This window comes from Hemibagrus wyckioides, linkage group LG25 (genome assembly GCF_019097595.1).
Source record: "Hemibagrus wyckioides isolate EC202008001 linkage group LG25, SWU_Hwy_1.0, whole genome shotgun sequence".
Taxonomy (NCBI): domain Eukaryota; kingdom Metazoa; phylum Chordata; class Actinopteri; order Siluriformes; family Bagridae; genus Hemibagrus; species Hemibagrus wyckioides.
Genome location: NC_080734.1, coordinates 12,259,375 through 12,278,175, shown reverse-complemented (window position 1 = coordinate 12,278,175; position 18,801 = coordinate 12,259,375). Strand labels below are relative to the sequence as shown.

The following is an 18,801-nucleotide window of genomic DNA, read 5'->3' as shown; positions in this document are numbered from 1 at the left end:
TGGTCAGTATCTATCAAAAGTGGTCCAAGGAAGGAACAGTGGTGAAGCGGGGTCATGGGCGACCAAGGCTCATTGAGGCACGTGGGGAGCGACCACCGTGTGATCCGATCCAACAGACGAGCTACTGTTGCTCAAATTGCTGAAGTTAATGCTGGTTCTGATAGAAAGGTGTCAGAATACACAGTGCAGGCTGGGCCAAAGCTGTTTTGGCAGCAAAAGGTGGACCAAAACAATATTAGGCAGGTTGTCATAATGTTATGCCTGGTCACTGAATGTACAGATCTTTGATTAACCACAGTTAACTTTAACAGAGATCCTTACACAGACAGTGCAACTGTGTCTACCGGCAGAAATTCTGCCATTCAAATATATCTACACTAATAGTGTTAAAAGATTACCAAAGTGCTGGAAGTGATTGATGTCTTATGACATTGACATACTTTTGAAAGAAAGAAAACTCAAAATATTAATTTTGGAACATTTATTTAGTACACATAATAAGACACCATGTATTTTCAGCATCTAATGTGTAAATAAATTAAATACAAGTAGGGTTCTTTTAAAAGCACTGAAATACAGCACAAATATAAATGTATAGAATGGGGGAAAAGAACAAAAAATAGGCCAAATATTCTTAATCCTACTTGTTAGCAGTGGAATTTCTGCCACAGCAGTGGGACGTTAGAAAGCTCAAAACAGCTTAAACAGTGTTTAGTTTATTTTTCCAGGTATTTATCTGTTAAATTAGATCAAACTTCTGAAGCTTACAAAAGACATGTAGGTGAAATGCATTTCTAGGAAGTCTGCTCATAGTGAGTTGTTGCAATAGAGACTGCCACCTAGTGGTACTTCAACCGCTCTTCTTTTTATGTACAGCTACACAGAAAATCACAAACAGGATACATAATTGCTTTTGATAAAGATTGTGTCTAGGTAAGAAGCGTTGATGATGCAAGTCTTTATGTCTCATGTCGTCATGAGTGGATTATTTCTCTGTGGAGAATGCTCTCTTCATGAGTGGAGGGCCTGTCTTTCCAACGTCATACAGTGACTCCAGTGGAGGACTACTGAGACTACACCAGTCAGGAATGCGGCCTGTCTGATTGTAGTAGTCTCTGGACACAGAGCGACTACCCAGGATGTCCTGCAATGCTCCGAATATAGCCCCTGCAGAGGTAAGAGAGGAAAGAAAGAGATATATGGTTATAAACTCTTATGCATAGTTTAGAGGTACAAGTCTAAAGGATCTTTTTTTTTTACCTCCTAGCCAGGCGGTGCAGTTGGGCTTGGCTGGTGGACTGTGAATGCGAAAGCTCTTAGTGGCGAGAGCGTCACGGTATTTGGGTTTTTCAGCCATTAAGCGGATTTCAGCCAAGAGACGGTGGAGGAAGCCAGGCAGCATGGCCGTTCCACCAATTACCATCAAATTCTCGGACAAGACCTTACGTGTGTCGATGGGGCACTGATGTGGAATAAGCACGCAGATACAAGAGCATTTTGGTTATTACTAGTAGAACAATACAGATAATAATAGAATAGTAGAATACAGATAATAATATTCTAAAACCTTGTGGATTAAATAGTGCATATGTAGTTTGAGATGTTGTGCTCTGAAATGCTGGTGTTTTAGTGGAAATTGTGTTTAAATCACTTATTTTGTTTGTTTCACCTTAACAAGAGTGTCAAGCACTAGTGAGGCAACAGATTTTTCTTCATTGTCCTGTTCAAACAAAATCTCAGCAACCGAGTCTCTGGAAGGAGAGAAAAATAATTTACAGTCCAGGTAATTTTATCCCAATGATGTCTGTCCTAACTGTATAATGGCGACAAAGAATTGTAACTAAATAGTAATAACATCAAAGATATAGTGCTAGAATATTTAGTATGTACGTATGTACATACATAAAGCAGCTCAAGAATTTGCTGGTCATGAAAGTGTTATGGCAAAAAAATCTGTGAGACTGTTCTAGATCTTGAGTGCCAAATGAAATGTGTTCATACAGTATGATTATAAGGAAAACTAGTTAGATAGCTAGAATAGAAGCTAGAAGTGAAAAGCAAAGCCTTATTATAATCTCACAGATTTTTTTTTCGCTCCAACCTGTTAAAAAGTTCGGCTTGAACCTGATAAGAGATTAACTACAATCCGTGCCAAAATTTTAAAACACACAAATAAGGTGAGCAGAAGGGCTCAAATCACTTAACTCTCAGTTTGAGATACAAAAACAAGTAGAAACACATCCCTTTATTTCCTAGCCAGCTATGACAACCTCAACATCTTTCTCAATTGGCTAATGATATAAACTCATCAACAAATTTGGTTATCATCAATGAGTCACAAATAAATGCTGTAACTCTTCTAGCTCTCTCTGTCTTTTTTTTATTAAATTTTTTATTAAAATTCCTGTGCACTACAGGGTTAAACTGACCGTCACAGTATCTCTTCATTAAAATGGACTTGTACTTAAACCAGTCAGAATGTAAAACATGTTTTAGTAAAGGTGTTTGCAGGTTTACCTGATCGACCCCTTAATGTGAAGGATCTTCTTTCCGTCCAAGGGATATTCAACATCTGGTGGAGGAGCGGGTCTCTGTAGACAGAAAAAAAAAGTGCTGCTCTGAACTAATAAAGAAAACATCTAGCATTCAGTCAGTGGTCCTTACACACTTCCTGCATCACCTTATGCAGCACACAGTACAGAAAACAATAAAAACGACCTGACCCGAGCTTCAATTGCGATGATATACTGAAACAGCATCCGAATAAACACTGAAGATAAAAGTCATAAAACCTCTGCAGTTCCATCCATGTTGAACTTGGCTTCCTGGATTTTCAGGCCTCTCTGCAGGTCACTGACAAAGCATGTCCGAACTAATTACAGAAATGGACAGGACAAAAAAAAACAACAACAACAAACAGATTATTTAACAGAAATTTTAATGGTGCCAAAATCTCTGTCTTTTACTCATCTACTGCTGTTTTGGAGCTTACCTTTAATATCCTCTACAACTTCTTCTGGAATGGTGCCTAGAGCAAAGACAGTACAGATGTCAGAATAAAGAGCTGGCTCCAATCCAGTTCTAACAGACCTGATAAGGATTAATTAGAAAAATCTGTAAAACTTTTCTGATGTTTTACGTCTTACTAAAGTGCTACCTTACTACCTTGCTACTTTTCTCTAGATAGCAGTTAGATAAAGTAAAGGCTTTATATAAGCTGCAGCAGTATGTACAATAGTAAAACTTTACCCATGCTGGTTGGTAAACTCTGGCCTGTGCTTGTGTCTGTATCCACTGTGCACTGCTCTGTCAGCAAACTGTCCAATTCCCTATACAGTGATGTGAAAAACACATTAATCCCTGAACACACAGATATACCAGTTTCCACCTACCTCTCAGGTCCACCAAGACATCACTGGTTAATACTACCTTAAAGCTGGACTTTATATGCCATAGTCCCCAACATATCATATTCTCTATCAACAAACTGTGTATAAAAGTGTTAACAACAAATCTAAGTGGTGCTTAAAAAGATGTTTATGTTTCTAATTGGACATTCTGGATATCCGATATCAAAATATTTTCCAATATTTTCTAGAGGTTATTTATCCTGTCACAAAACTCACTGTCATTGTTAAACCTCATGTCTTAGAACTTTTTCACCATAAAACAAAAGATCTTTTTACCAGTGAGATCACCTGACTTACTTGTGAATAGCTTTCCCACCCATTGGCAAGGCCTCCCATGCAGACAGAATGGGAATTCCTTCATAAACCTGGTAAATGTTCAGGAAAAATCACTCATGTATTCAAACATCTGGACCATCCTGTATGCTGTGTGTGGAAAACATCCAGATGAGTAGAACTTAACAGCCTACTTTACAACCCTTTGAAAATTCTCTTTGCCTTCAGTAAAGTTATTTTATACCAAACAGCATTTACATTTTCTTAACTGCTGCATTGGCACTGAGGACTCAAGCGTGTCTGCAGGCATTTATTCCAAACCGTCTAACAGGCTTCCTGTCTGATAAATGAACTGTCGATGAAACTGACATTGCAGCCTTGAAAAGGCACAGCTGATCAGCTTGAAGGTTTAGGACTCAGTGCTCCAAAAGTCTCATCTCTTAGTATCTATAACACATGCAGAAAGGATACAGGCAACACTAAGGTTTCTGTATATCCACAGTCCATCACAAGAGCAGAGTTGACACCTAAAGTCATGATGGACATTAGATGGCTGGGAGCAAACAGTACTGATGGCACCTGCATGAGAAGAAAGGCACATATTACAACATTTAAACATTGCTACAAACATTACATTAAAGGGATTCTGCTTCACAACAGCACAAGTGCAGGAAAATCTGATACAAGAAGTCCCTTGATTCTAAAGATCTGGATAATTAACTAACATGAATGAATAATGATAATAGTTACTATTTAATTCAACCTTTTTTAAACAAGCCAATTCAAACCAGAGAGCTCTTCCCTTTCTGACCAAATAACCCTCTAGCTAGTCTCTGGTCTGACAAGTAGACTTCAGATGAACAATTTACTGTCTCTGCCTCAGTCAATTTTAGGGCTTAGTATGGTGAAATACTTTGCTGTGTCCACAACCATGCCGGGACTCACCAGAAGGGAGTCTGCTTTAATGGGTAACAGTTTTTTTTTAAATTTATTTGTGTTTTCAAACACAAAAATGTGTTTTCATACAAAATCATACTAGCTTAAGTGGTGGCATATGTTATCACAGTCATTGAAATCCATGCAACATACACTATATTGCCAGAAGTTTCAAATCACTGAATTCAGGTGACTGTGCTCTCAGTCTCTGCACTAATTCATCCCAAAGGTGTTCTATCAGGTTGAGGTCTGGACTCTGTGCAGGTCAGTCATGTTCCTCCACACCAAACTCACTCATCCATGTCTTTATGGACCTAGCTTTGTGCACTGGTGTGCAGTCATGTTTGGAAAAGGAAGGGGTCATCCCCAAACTGCTCCCACAAAGTTGGGAGCATAAAATAGTCCAAAATGTCTTGGTATGCTAAAGCATTAAGAGTTCCTTACACTGGAACTAAGGGGCCGAGCACAACCCCTGAATTTAATGATTTGAAGGGGTGTCCCAAAACTTTTGGCAATATAGTGTAATATATTACACACCAAGATCCAAGTAATTTAAAAATAGGTTCCCATAATGTATAAAAATGCTTAGTTTTGGAGTGTGAGATACATGTAAGGTATCCCTGTGACATTAACTTAATACTTTTCGCCAGCCATCAGAAGTTCATTTAATGAGTTGCAGGTCACAAAAAAGTCAGTTACCTCAAAGTGTTTAAAGAAGACCCTTGACAGTGTTTCTCTGAAGTGTGAAGGGCAGAGGATAGACTCGATAATAACCACTCTTCTGTCACGTGGATTCACAAGCAGATGCCTACAAACACAGCGGTCACAGTACAATCACATAACGATGAACCTACCAGAAGACGTACACAAACATATGCTGATATGAGACCAGGTATGCACAAGCGTGATATTAATGTGGCGTGTGTCTCTTACCTAAAGTACAATGTGTGAATGAACTCCTTCAGGTTGGTGTACAGCTCCTCTGTGTTTATGTTATACTGTACCACCTTAATAGGCTGGAGGAAAGAGACATTATTTTCATATTCACTTTAAAAAAGATCATTATTATGCCACAACTAACACAATATTTCTTCTTTTTTTTGACATTCATTCTGTAGCCTAGAGCTGGGCAATATTGATTTCAACATAATGCAAATGAAAAATGATACAATTTATTTCTGCAGTTATTATTTAGTAATAGCGCCATCAATAACAAACAGTGGAAAAAATGGTTCTATTAAAAAAAGTATATTTGAAGAATGGATATATTAATATAAATTTCCTACACTGTTTGCTATAGATGACACTATTACTATTTTTGCACAACTTCATGAACCCTTCTTTCTTGAAACATAAATTTGTCATGGTATGAAATGCAACCGCAATTGAAAAGTGAACTTGAGATATTCTTCTTGAATCTAAGTACTCGTTTATGGAGTGACATCAAATCAGTATCGACAACACTTGTTAACTCTAAATCTCTGACTGACTACACAGTTCACTGAAACTTCCAAACCTTTCTTTGCAATGGGTGGAAATGGTGCAGGACATAGGAGACGTTTATCAGATTAAGTTTTCCCTTCATATTGGTTTAAATTTTTAAATCCATTTAATCTGCATACATTTCATTTGTCTCAAAAGACAATCACTGGGTCAACAAGCCAGATATTCTGACCACTGGCTTTCTTTACGTGTTCAGACACTTCTGCTTTAGATTTTATCTGATCGCCAGTCACACACACAGTGTATTTAATGATAGATATCCGGCTCACCTCCTGGAGTCCTGGACGCTGGATCTCACTGGGAATAATAAACCTAGGCCCATTCTCACCAGCAAAGCCGCATCTTTAAATAAACAGACGTGTGTTTATTTATACAAAAAGTACCTCATAAGTAGTGAAAAGGTAGAGGTGCAAGCATCTGATCACTTGGGTTTATGCACTAAATAAAAAAGGAAATCAAAGGAAATGAACTGATACAACAGTCATAAATCAATTATTATTTAAAAAAATGTAAAAAAGTTTTAAAAATAATTAAAATTTATAAATGGATGTCTAAATAATAAGAAACTAGTAAGGTGATTTGCATTTACAGCATCTGGCAGACTTAAGCCTCTCTCATTTTTATACAACTGAGGAATTGAGGGTTAAGGGCCTTGTTCACGGGGCCCAGCAGTGGCAGCTTAATGGACCTGGGATTCCAACACTTTAACCACTAAGCTACCACATCCTCCATTGATTTGCCCATAAATACAAAATAACAGGCAAAAATCAAACTGTACCACAGCAGATTCAGTGCGTCATCAAATAATCAAAAAGGCATATAAGGCAGATAAGGCATATGATGACTGCAAAGAATTTTTAAAAAAATTATATCAACAAGACGCAAATCTGTGCACTTAACATCACAAAACTAATTCATTATCGCCCATTAAAGTCACAAAATTCCTATTACTGGATATTGTACTGCATTCTCAGGTCGGACACGGGACCATTTACTGAGCAGGAGCTTCCACTGTATCACGATGCTACCAGTCATCATTCAATAACACAGAGATTAGTTTAAAACCCGAGGAAGGTTGATTACAACAATTTGCATAGGAAAAATGTCATGCAATATCTGCGATCCATTTACTTTCATCACCAGCATCTATAAACATTCCTCAAAAGCAACCATAAACTTTTAAAAAGCATCTAAATCCCCAAATGCCTGTACCATCCTCTGTGTATAAGAGCACTAAAGAGGTGTGAGATAAAGACTTCTGCCTGTACCGTGTCTACTTCACTACACATCACCCGTTAGCTAGCAGCTAAAATGCTAACGATCTTTAACAACTTCAGCACTCACTTCGTATATGAAGCTCCTAAATCAATGACAACAGCGGTTTTCTCTCCTCCGCTCCCCAGAACCTCAAACAAGGGCATTTTTGTTTCACCAAATGGATTAATAACACCGCTGTGTCACGATCAGAGCAACCCAGGAGAAAACATCCACAATAACAAGCTAGCTCCCGATGTATTTGCAGGGCGGGGAAGAGGCCCCCCATTTAGCAGACCTAGAGATTTGCCTGATTAAAAAAAATAAATAATACAAATTTTCAACTCACTCTAACGAAGATTTGGTTCGTGCACATACTGCGTTAAATTACATTTCACAAATATGTCTGCCTGAAAATTCTTTATCATGGTCATGTTTACGAAAGCGAGGGCGACGAAAGGCATTATTGGAGTCAGCAGTAGCGGTGCAGCAACAATATGCGCTGTTTCAGCTGATCTGAGACCAGCTTAACGTCGTCTATTACGTTAGAAACTCCTTTTGGATTGGCGGAGAAGCTGATCCGAGATCAGATGCATTGAACGTTTGACTGTCACCAAGGCTGCTTGGGTGCTGATGTTGACCAGCGATATCTGGTGCCACAATGATGGCTTATTAAAATTGGTTCAACGTGTCACCAGAGACCTATTCAATAATAAACATTTTTATAGATTGTAGTAGCTCGGACTGTGTATTGATATATATAGAAATGCATAACAAATAATCACGGGAATAATTAGATTACATTGAAAAGAAAGAAAGAAAAAAAAAACAGTTGTAGAAGATGATCCTGGATACAAACAACTGGGTGTTGTCTCAGTAAAATCAAGATTTTGGGAACTTTTTTGGGGGAAGGAAGGTTAAAACAGGATTCAGACCTGCTTTGGGGTTTTTCTCGGCATGGCGCAGCATCCGGAGCTCATAAACCATCACAACATTGCCAATCCCGTTTAGGTGTCGAAAGCCACAGAGATATGATCCCACTGGATCGAGGGTGTTTGTACTTCTAGAGAATGAGGTCGACAGGCTGATTTCAACACACCAGGTAAGAATCAGTGATTTGTGTATGCTACTCCATCATGACATTAGAAAAGAAATGTAAAGAAGCTTTGCTGAACAATCTGTATAGTCATGCTTGTTCATTGCGTAGCAAACACCAATGTCTGTGTTTACAAATATGTCACCCAGTTTGTGAGTAATCTGTCTTTTACACCTGCACTTGGCACTGAGTGTCAATTTGCCTTGTACTGCGCAAAGATGACCATAAGACCCATAGGTCCAGTCTGTTGATCATGGTATATGGACGTTCATATGCTTATTTAAATCAAAAAATGAAAATAATGGAGAAAGCATTAAGTACCGGTGATTGTAATTTCTATGCTCTTTCTGAAAATTCATAGAGCAGGGTTCACTGGCTTTCAGGTTAAACCAAATTTGGTTACAATAATGCATCATTAAAAAACTGTCTGCACATTGATTTGTTCAGCCTGCAATAGGGCGCTTTTTCATGGAGAATGAACAGTGCTATTTTTAGGGGTTTGTGAGTGGAGGAGTGCAGCAGTGGTGCTGTGTCAGGTTCTGCAGGGGAGGTGTGTGTCTTTTGCAGAGAAGAGATAAAGATTTTTTTTAAGTTATTTGTCAAAATGGTGTGTTAAATTTATGGTGCACAGCAAAATGTTGTTGTTTTTTTTCATGAAGTGCCTTTTCTGTTGGTTCTTATAGTTGTGACCAAGGAAGTCAATGATATCTTGCTAAACATTTTTCACTGTTTCTTTCCTAGGTGAGTTCTGGATGTGTCCAAATATCCATCCATAGGAGCCCCTATAATCCCTTAATCTCTGTCTTCTCAAATCCCCAAATTTACATACTCGACAGTTAGATAAGAATGCCGCACTGTGTAATACTGCAAGTTTTCTTGTTGGTTGGGGCATGTTTCTCCACTTGGGCTGCCCCATTAAGGAGCACCTCCTTGCCACAGGAAAGACGTTGTGATAGAAGAGAGCAACAATCAAGAGATACCAATGAACATCCAGCAAGCCATCATGATGACAAGATGTGTATAATTTCATCCATACCCCAGGCCTCATCCCCTCTTGTACAAGAACCTAAAGGAACAGCAGATGTCTTTTCCAGTGTCAAGCATGAAGGGATGAAGATTGCAATTACAGACGCCAACCTGGGACACAAGATAGAGTTGTTTCGGAGAAGCGTTAAATCTTATACACAATACCATGAAGAAAGCACTGAGCCTACTGAAGAGAGTTCAGCAGAGGAAAAGAAGCAGAAGCTTTTACCTACATCTCCACATGAATCCTTTCCTCTCATGGACCATACAGTGGGACATGGAATTGAAAATACAGAGAAGGAGCCGTCAACGTCTCCAGAGAATTATGCTGAGCAGAAAGTAGCGCCAATACAGCTGAGGACAGACAGACCTGAGCCGACACAAGTTACACTGGGACTCAGTGGCTACAGCAGCTTACCTTACAGTGATATAGAAGAAGATAAGGGGACTGTACAGCCTTTAACAAAACCTCAGCCATTAAAACAGGAGGGAGGATGGGACGTAAAGACGAGCAAAAACCAATTTGATGAGCTAAAAATTTCAAGAGGAATTTCAACTGAACCCTCATTCTCTGCCCATGCCTCTGTGAGCCAGTCTCCCAGGAACATCAACCCAGCTGTTACAGCTCTAACTACTTCACACAGTTATGATGGACAGACTGGAGGATCTACAAAGGAGAAAAAGAGAGTAGCAGAGGTGAACTTCTTTACAGCTACAGAGCAAGACAAAGCATTGGTACCTGGACTACTGACCCTCAGTTCCAGACTGGCTGAGCTTGGAGACACCTGGACAGAACCAGTTCACTTACAAGGAGGTACGCACTTTATTTAACAATTATCATCGTCATATTATTTATGATTTTGAATATATTCCAGTGATTATCACACCTGCATTGCTTGTATTTATGGCGAGCATTTGTTAGTTTTTTGTTGTCACCAGAGGAGGAATGAAAGAAGACCAGAGAGTGAAAAAGACAGACTTTGATTATGAGTAGAAATGTTTTACTTGCTCTAATTTGAACCACAGTGGGAGACTGGAGGCAGCCTAATTACTTTCTATTTTTGTCATGCAGCTTGAAATAAAGAGTGGCTATAAAAATTGGGGTAAAACTAATGATGGACATGCCTGCTGCCAGATTTGGAATGGTTGTGTACATAAAAAAAAAAGAAATTTGATAAGTAATTAGTCACAAGGAAAATTGTTATTTGGACTTTCTATGAAAAACTTTCAAAATAAATGTTCAGTGCTAAAATATATATATTTTATAATATATAGCCACCCCAAAAAACCTCCCCAAACAGACAGCGCTCCAAAAATAACATTAGCTATTAATGTCATCTTGGACATAGTCAATTTACCAAGTATTTCTTATACTATCATTGCAGTAAACCAAATATATAAAATTATTAAAGCTATTTTTAGACATCTTCACAAATTATAAGCTTGAAATAGTCTTGTTTGACATTTGTTAATTTTATACATTTGATTCTAGAAGATATCAAAATGGTCTGTCTGTCTAATCAATAGATTAAAAGCTTATTATAGATTAATAAAATGTCTGGAAATAGTTCAATAGTTGTATGTTTGGTTTATCCTAATCACATGGCAGGAAATACCAGATACATGTGACTTTATTCTAGATATGTTTAATTGCTAACTCATTTTTTGCAATGAGGAACCAGAACTCGGGATCGTCTCAGTGACCCTGGAGCTGTGAGGCAGCAACGATATCTGCTGTGCCATTATATTTTCTCAGTTATTTACCTGAGATATTAGAATTAAAGGAAACATTTGACATTACAGTTCCAAACACACAGATATTCTAATATTATATGACTAGTGTTTTGGCTAAGCTACTTGACCAGATGCTCAAATTTATCCAACTGAAAGTACAGATGTTATGCTAAAACATTCTGATTTGCTCTCTAACCTTCTGTCAATGAAAAGGCACCAACACAGGAACACCAATAACCACAATGTATAGGTAGTGTTTTCTTTCCTCCCTGGTAATGGCTGTTTAAAGTTTATGTTGCAATATATGAATGTCTTAGTAGTGTTGATAGAGTAACACTGATTCTGAGCTCAGGTTACTGTCTGAGCTGTAAGCATGTTGTCCTGAGGCCAAAAACATGCAGACAGGTGGATTCTCTATAATAAATTATGAATGATGAGTGTGTGTGTTGTACTATTGAGTTAAATGTTTTGGTTTGCAGGTTACCTGTTGATATCTGAATTATGTTCTACATTACTGTGCCAACAATACAATTGATAATGCACTTTATCATAATTGATATATGTTATTAATGAGTATTGGTACACTATACATAACAACTTACATAACATACATAGCTACTCTCATCTCACACCCATATGTATATCTGATATAGCTATATTAGATGCTAGTCGTTAATATGTTCTTTTGCATAGCCCTTTAATTTGTGTCAAATGAGAGTTAAACATATTGAGTAATTAAGTCCATGGGCAGAATCCTTAGCTGAGTAGACTACAATCTACCACCACATTATCAGGACATTCCTGTATCTGTATTGGATTCAACAATGTTAAATGCTACATGGGAGATAAAAATCAAAACCTTCTGAAACTATAGTGGTCCAGACCTCAGTGTGCTTATGGCTGAATGTATAATGAGACATGGATTATATGGTTAACTGTAATGCCTTTGTTTTTTTATTTGAGTTTATTTGGGTCATCATCATTAATAGATTATTCAGGAAACTCACCCAGCTTCTTGAAACCTTAAAAAATATCTTACAATGCATCTTTCTCATTTGTTTCACCTATGTTGAAACAGTAGAAGAAGCGAGTGTCTTGCCCTTGTTACAGGAAGTGGGCACAGAGGCGACCATGTCTTCTGAAGACCTCCCTTTGATCTTTGAGCCATTTGATGATGTCACACCATCCAGTAGTTCAGCGCTGGCATCTGAGCTGTCTGTCGCCATGGTGCCCGCAACGGGGATGCTCGGTGAGACAGAGCTAGAGCAAACACTCTCCATGGATACAGACCACAGTCCTCATCAGTCTTTTCCGGGGCCTTCGGATTGGCCTTCCCCGTGGCAGATGTCAGGTGCTGAGAACTCGGATACTGTCTCGTCATCTCAAATGCCAATCAGCGGGCCTTTCTCTGAAGCAGACGTGGAGCGTAGTGAGAGGACAGAAAGGCTACAGAGTGAGAGTGCATAAATGTTGTCTAGTATGTCGTGTATGTATAGTATACATGTAATGTGATGCATAAAAGTGTACGTAATTTGCAAGGTATAACCAATTCATAATATATAATATATATATAACGTGCATTTAGGAAATGCTTTAAGACTAGTATTATCACAGTTTTGCAGTGTGCAGATAAACAACGTCACTGAGGTTTAGATTTAAATCCCAGCCACATGTCCTATAGTGTCTCTGACCATTAAAAGAAAAGTCTCCAGCACTGACCTCAAAGAGAGAAAGTTACAATGACTTTAACTCAGAGAAAATATTGTTCTAATCTCAATGACACACAGACATGCTGTTAGTGCTTACATTACAAAAGAACAACAGTTTCTTTTTTCCTTTTACCATTTTCCACTGGAGTTCAATGTTATATTAATAAGAAATCAAGCAAATAAACATAACAAGGTCCAGAACACAAAGCAGCTTTGTACAGCAGTTGCTCAGAGACTCTGTTTAGCTAGTTAGCAATCTATATCTAAATTTTGGAGAAGCCTTTTGTGATTGAATGAATTCCCTCTAGTGACAGAATCAGCTTTTGTGGGTTATGGAGGAAATGGTTTGCCAAAGTGAAAATAGGCCAGCAATTCAATTCAATTCAATTCAATTCAATTCAATTCAATTCAATTCAATTCAATTCAATTCAATTCAATTTTATTTGTATAGCGCTTTTAACAAAGAGCATTGTCTCAAAGCAGCTTTACATGAGAAATGACATAAGAAAACAACAAACATATAAACAGACAAACAGTCCTAGATGTTATCCCAAGTGAGCAAGCCTGAGGTGACTGAGGCGACTGTGGCAAGGAAAAACTCCCTTAGATGGTAAGAGGAAGAAACCTTGAGAGGAACCAGACTCAAAAGGGAACCCATCCTCATTTGGGTGACAATTGTGTGATGCCAATACAGCATGTGTATAATGTTATGTAAATCAATAAGGAGGTTGTTGTCCACAGCGCTGCTTGAATACCCCAATCCTCACAAAGCAGAACCCGGCTAGAGCTGGTCCATCTCCGGATGCCACTGGAGCCAACACAGTCTCTGTATGCCTCGGGATGGGTAGAAGAAGGGAAACAATGGAACAGCATTAGCGTAGCTGCTGTTCATAATATTAGCAGCACTAGATGCTAATGTGCATTTAATCAGATGTACTTGGGCACAAGGTTATGGGAAGTGTTAGATGTATGCCAAGCTAAAGAGATAAGTCTTTAGTCTATATTTAAACTGGGAGACTGTGTCTGAGCCCCGAACACTGTCAGGAAGTAACATGTCAATGAAAGAAGTTTAAGTCAAAACATTAAATTATGAATTGAATCATAAAAGAATTCTTTTGCACAAATGAAGAGGACAGATTATAAATATTGATTATAAATATTGATAAGTCATGCAGGGTGAATTTGACTTTTAAGCATCACATGATTCATTTATATGCAGTGTTGGGCTTGCTTCAACCATAACTTAATTTGAAGAGGAATGAACAAGAGGTTAAAATCATTGAAAAAAAAGATATGTTCTTGCAGATCCAATTGTTCTCTCGACGTCTGTGGATGTACTTCGTTTGTCACCTTCAGCCACCACACAGCAGGTTGCAGACATCAAGTCGACTCACTCTGCAGTGTTGAAGCCGGTGTCAGGGCTGGAAGAACTGGAATCTCAAGGTTTGTTCTCACAGATATGCTCTCTCACAAATTAAGTTTGTTTTGTTTACTTATATTGTCTTCCCTTAAATATCCAGAAAATGAAGATGAAGAGGATGATTATGCAGATGAATCTGAGGAGGATGAAGAGGAGAGTGAAGAGGAGCTGACTGAGGTTCCTGTGCATTCTCCTACCCGTCCTCCTTACATCCTCATCCCTCCTCCTCCAGTCTGGGGGCAGAGGAATCAAGGCCTCAGTGAGTTTCAGTGATGAAATGTGAATAGAGCTCTGTGTGTAGATTATGATCATCTAAGAAAAATGGAATATAAAGTATGAACTAAAAACCAGATGAATATGACCTGGTCACAGTTTCAGTGTTTGATAAATAACTTTACAATTATTGGCATTCTTCATAAAAATGCTAAAAATTAAACAGCACATGTGAACCCTGATATTTAGATACACTATATTGCCAAAGGTTTTGGGACGTCTGCCTTTACATGCACATGAATGTAATATGGAGTTAGCCTTCGCAGCTATGACAGTTTCAACGTTTCTGGAAAGGCTTTCCACAAGGTTTAGGAGTGTGTTTATGAGAATATTTGGCCATTCCTCTACAAGTGCATTTGTAAGGTCAGGCACTGATGTTGGACGAGAAGGCCTGGCTCACAGTCTCTGCTCTAATTCATCCCAAAGGGGTTCTATCAGGTTGAGATCAGGACTCCGTGAAGTTCCTCCACACCAAACTCGCTCATCCATGTCTTTATGGACCTTGCTGTGTGCAGTCATGTTGAAACAGGAAGGGCCAATATAGTGTATGAAACCTGGCTACACTGTGTACTTCTATTTCATTTTATATTGACACTGGTTCCAAAATGATCCACACTCCTCAATTAGTTACAATTATACACAGCGATAAAGTACTCAGTGAATGGCTCTGGCTTGATAGAGTTGCAACACTATGCCTACTGTGGAGTCTTAAAAGCATAGAGAACACTTTTAATACTTACAAAAGATTTAGGACTTTTAATTGTTAAGTTCTGAAAGCTCTCTTAAATTCAGACCACAGATTTTCAGTCAGTTTCAAATACAGTTTGAGATGGTGTTACATTTTGTAGGTTGCTTGTAAGGCATTTTCAGAAAGCTCTTCAAACAGCATTATTATTGATGTGACATTAAGGTGGCATCTAATAGTTGATTTTGATAATCCCATGAATCAAATAAACGGTGTAGTTGTGAAAGTGTGACTTCTTTTCTGCCTATGTGTGGATAAAATAACGAAAAGGAAAGAAAATTATTTGGTTCCTAAACTGCCTGAAGAATCATGAAGAATAAAAATTACACCAATCAGGCGTAACATTATGAACAGTGACAGGTGAAGTGAATAACACTGATCTGTTAGTGGGTGGGATATATTAGGCAGCAAGTGAACATTTTGTACTCAAAGTTGATGTGTTAGAAGCAGGAAAAATGGGCAAGCGTAAGGATTTGAGCGAGTTTGACAAGGGCCAAATTGTGATGGCTAGACGTCTGGATCAGAGCATCTCCAAAACTGCAGCTCTTGTGGAATGTTTCCAGTCTGCAGTGGTCAGTATCTATAAAAGTGGTCCAAGGAAGGAACAGTGGTGAACTGGCGACAGGGTCATGGGCAGCCAAGGGTCATTGGTGCACATGGTGAACGAAGGCTGGACCGTGTGATCCGATCCAACAGACGAGCTACTGTAGCTCAAATTGCTGAAGAAGTTAATGCTGGTTCTGATAGAGAGGTGTCAGAATACACAGTGTATGAGGGGTCAGGGCTGTTTTGGCAGCAAAAGGGGGAACAAATCAATATTACGCAGGTGGTCATTATGCCTGATTGGTGTATGTAATTTAACTAACTGCTTGTAAACCACATAAAAAAAGCTCATGCTGACACATAATGTCTTAAGGTGACATTAAACAATCAAAGCATCTAAACAGAACAACTAAAGTTTAGATGAAGCTTTATTTTTAAATCAAAAACATAGAATTCTTACATGCTAACACTTCTTTGCTTTCTTGCAGTACGCAGCTGGGTTAAGCTGATCCGGGAAAAGGTAAGGTAATTTTTTAAAAAAAAAATGAAGGTTAATAATTTAGCCTAGTGTGGAATGTAATACTCTTTCCTCTTTCTTTAAGGCTGGCTATGTTTCCGGGATGTTGGCACCTGTGGGGATCGGTATAGCTGGGGCACTACTTATTGTTGGAGCTCTTTATGGCATCAGGATGATCCATCGTAAGAGGAAGAACAGCCTGAAGCACCAGAGGAGAAAGGTAAACCAGACCGGAGAAGCTTCTTTGTGACACATGCATTAATTATGCATGTTATGTATATGTCCACTCATGATTAGTATTTGGTTTTTGTTGGCTACAGCAACCTACAGAAGTCAGAAGTGGACCAGACCAAGCAATGCTACTAGCTGATAGCTCTGAAGATGAATTTTAAATCACTCAAATAAAGAGGTTCCCATGATCACTTAGTGCTTCAGCCATCTCACGGTACTAGACGTCCTAACAACACATATTTGGAAGAATTTCAGTATGTGAAGTTAATGTCACACTTATTATTTAAATGTATATTAAGGTGCATTTTACTATATTTAATGGCACTCAAACATCAGCAGATTTCTATTGGTTAATATCTGTGCAAATAAATGAAATGTAAGTTTGGCCAAAAGAATTAATCAGTTGGCCCCAAACATTGTAGTTGATCAGCAAAGAAAAGCCTGTAGGGGTCCTAAGGGGTGCAACAGAAGAGCATTCGCCATACCTTCAGGAGAGTAAAAGAACAAAAAAACAGAATTGGTTATAGGGAAGGAGGAATGGCGTACTCTCTTTCCTCTTTCAGTCACCAGCCAATCATGGGCATGTGTCCGCAATTATCGTTGGTACAAGCGTCCAACTTTGGTGAACAATATGACCCAAAAGTGATATTATATGTATATATATCTTCTGTTTATACTGAAACTGTTTTTACAGTATATGGATGGTTCTACGTAGACAGCTATGTCTTTTAAAGTAAGTACTTGATGTAGACGTCCATGCTACCTGCTAAACAGGAAGCTGTTACTCTTCCTTAATCTTTAGCTACATTTGAAAAGAAGTAAAAGAAGTCTTTAAAATGGTTCGAGGTTTAAAACTTGCTTTATTTTTCAATAATCAGTTTTTTTCCCATTAATGGATTAATGCTCAGTATTCTGACTACATTCCAAAAAAAAAAAGCAAACCCATTTTAACGTTGCGCTATTTTGCACCTAGCTAGGTTTTCAAAGTCCATATTGTTGTGTCTACTCTCTAAGGACTTGACTGTAATATTAACAATTATGCTTTTGAATCTGTTGCTATGACTGAATGCATTAAACAGCACACACTAAACGCTCAAAATGTACTGCAGTCTCTGGAAGAATAAAAAATCTTAATTCCTAATTAGCTAGTTAAATTAGCAAAGCTAGTTAACAGAGGTAACTAGCTTGCAGCATTTTGCCAAAGGTATGTGACACATGTTGATCTTAAATCTTACTCTGTTACTATATTGGAAAAGTTTAAAAAAAATTATAGTTTCCACCTTCGAAAGTGCTGGAAAATAAAAGAAGACATTTTACTTTTGCAAAGCTGCTTAACAAACGTGTCTTTGACGATTGACTACATTTGAGGTAATGAGAAAATTATGTAAATGATTATTTTTTTTCCTATTTATAAATACTGACTGCAATCCTACTGTATTTAGATCATTTTTGTGTGCAAAGCTCTTTAAGAGAAAACTATATCATTTACAAAATGAAAATTATTCTGTTTATTTGATGCAGCTGCTAACGTTTTTTGCTAACGTAAGTGTGGGATCATCATGGAAAAATAAACAGAAAAAAACCCCAAAGTCAAGTCAAGAAGCTTTTTAAATGGTATTACTGTACACTAATGGAGTACACTATGTTTACCGTAGCCAACTTTCCGGAAATAAACACATGCTCCATTAATGCATACAATGAACAACTGTATATGTTACATGGATCATGTTTGTGCACAAAGTATACATCGTACCGTACCAGGTTTATTGCTGTATTATTGCTAATTGTTGACAGCTCTTAGATTTAATGTATTGTTCCAATGCCTTCGTGACAATCTAACAAATTGCACTTGTTATAAACATGTGTTTGTGTTATTTCTGTTGTCATCATGACAATAAAGGACCTAAGAGTAAATAAAAGCAGATTGGCTGCTGATTTATGGACCTTTTTTCTTCATGGGTTTTGAAAAATAAATGTTAATTAGTGATGTAGGAATGTAGAAATTGTCTCGTAACTGTAGATTTAGTCAACAAAAATACACCACAAAAAAATCCAACTTTGTTTGACCTTCTGTGCCATCCACAACAAATGAAAGATAAGGATATGGAAGAAAAAAAAAGTTAAAATTTAG

General features: G+C 38.0%; 2 protein-coding genes across 3 annotated transcripts; one reads left to right on the top strand and one right to left on the bottom strand.

Annotated features, from left to right (window-relative positions):
- Positions 1-466: 466 nt before the first annotated feature.
- Positions 467-7,655, bottom strand: actr10 (actin related protein 10). The gene is made up of 13 exons (XM_058379466.1): positions 7,467-7,655; positions 6,392-6,464; positions 5,553-5,635; positions 5,319-5,427; positions 4,155-4,262; positions 3,708-3,775; positions 3,250-3,329; positions 2,993-3,028; positions 2,793-2,872; positions 2,518-2,591; positions 1,670-1,751; positions 1,261-1,462; positions 467-1,167 (listed from the first exon to the last, which is right to left on the bottom strand). Exons 1-13 carry the CDS (start codon positions 7,541-7,543, stop codon positions 986-988), a joined length of 1,254 nt encoding a protein of 417 aa, XP_058235449.1. The 5' UTR covers positions 7,544-7,655; the 3' UTR covers positions 467-985.
- A 327-nt stretch (positions 7,656-7,982) lies between these two features.
- LOC131346111 (armadillo-like helical domain-containing protein 4) lies at positions 7,983-18,594 on the top strand. Of its 2 annotated transcripts, none has more exons than XM_058379465.1 (8): positions 7,983-8,478; positions 9,214-10,312; positions 12,314-12,685; positions 14,247-14,384; positions 14,462-14,620; positions 16,411-16,442; positions 16,525-16,659; positions 16,760-18,594. In XM_058379465.1, the coding sequence occupies exons 2-8, from the start codon at positions 9,319-9,321 to the stop codon at positions 16,829-16,831; spliced, it is 1,902 nt and encodes a 633-aa protein (XP_058235448.1). In that variant the 5' UTR covers positions 7,983-8,478; positions 9,214-9,318; the 3' UTR covers positions 16,832-18,594. The 2 variants fall into 2 exon arrangements, with proteins under 2 accessions (XP_058235448.1, XP_058235447.1); XM_058379464.1 differs by having other exon boundaries at positions 12,311-12,685.
- Positions 18,595-18,801: the final 207 nt, after the last annotated feature.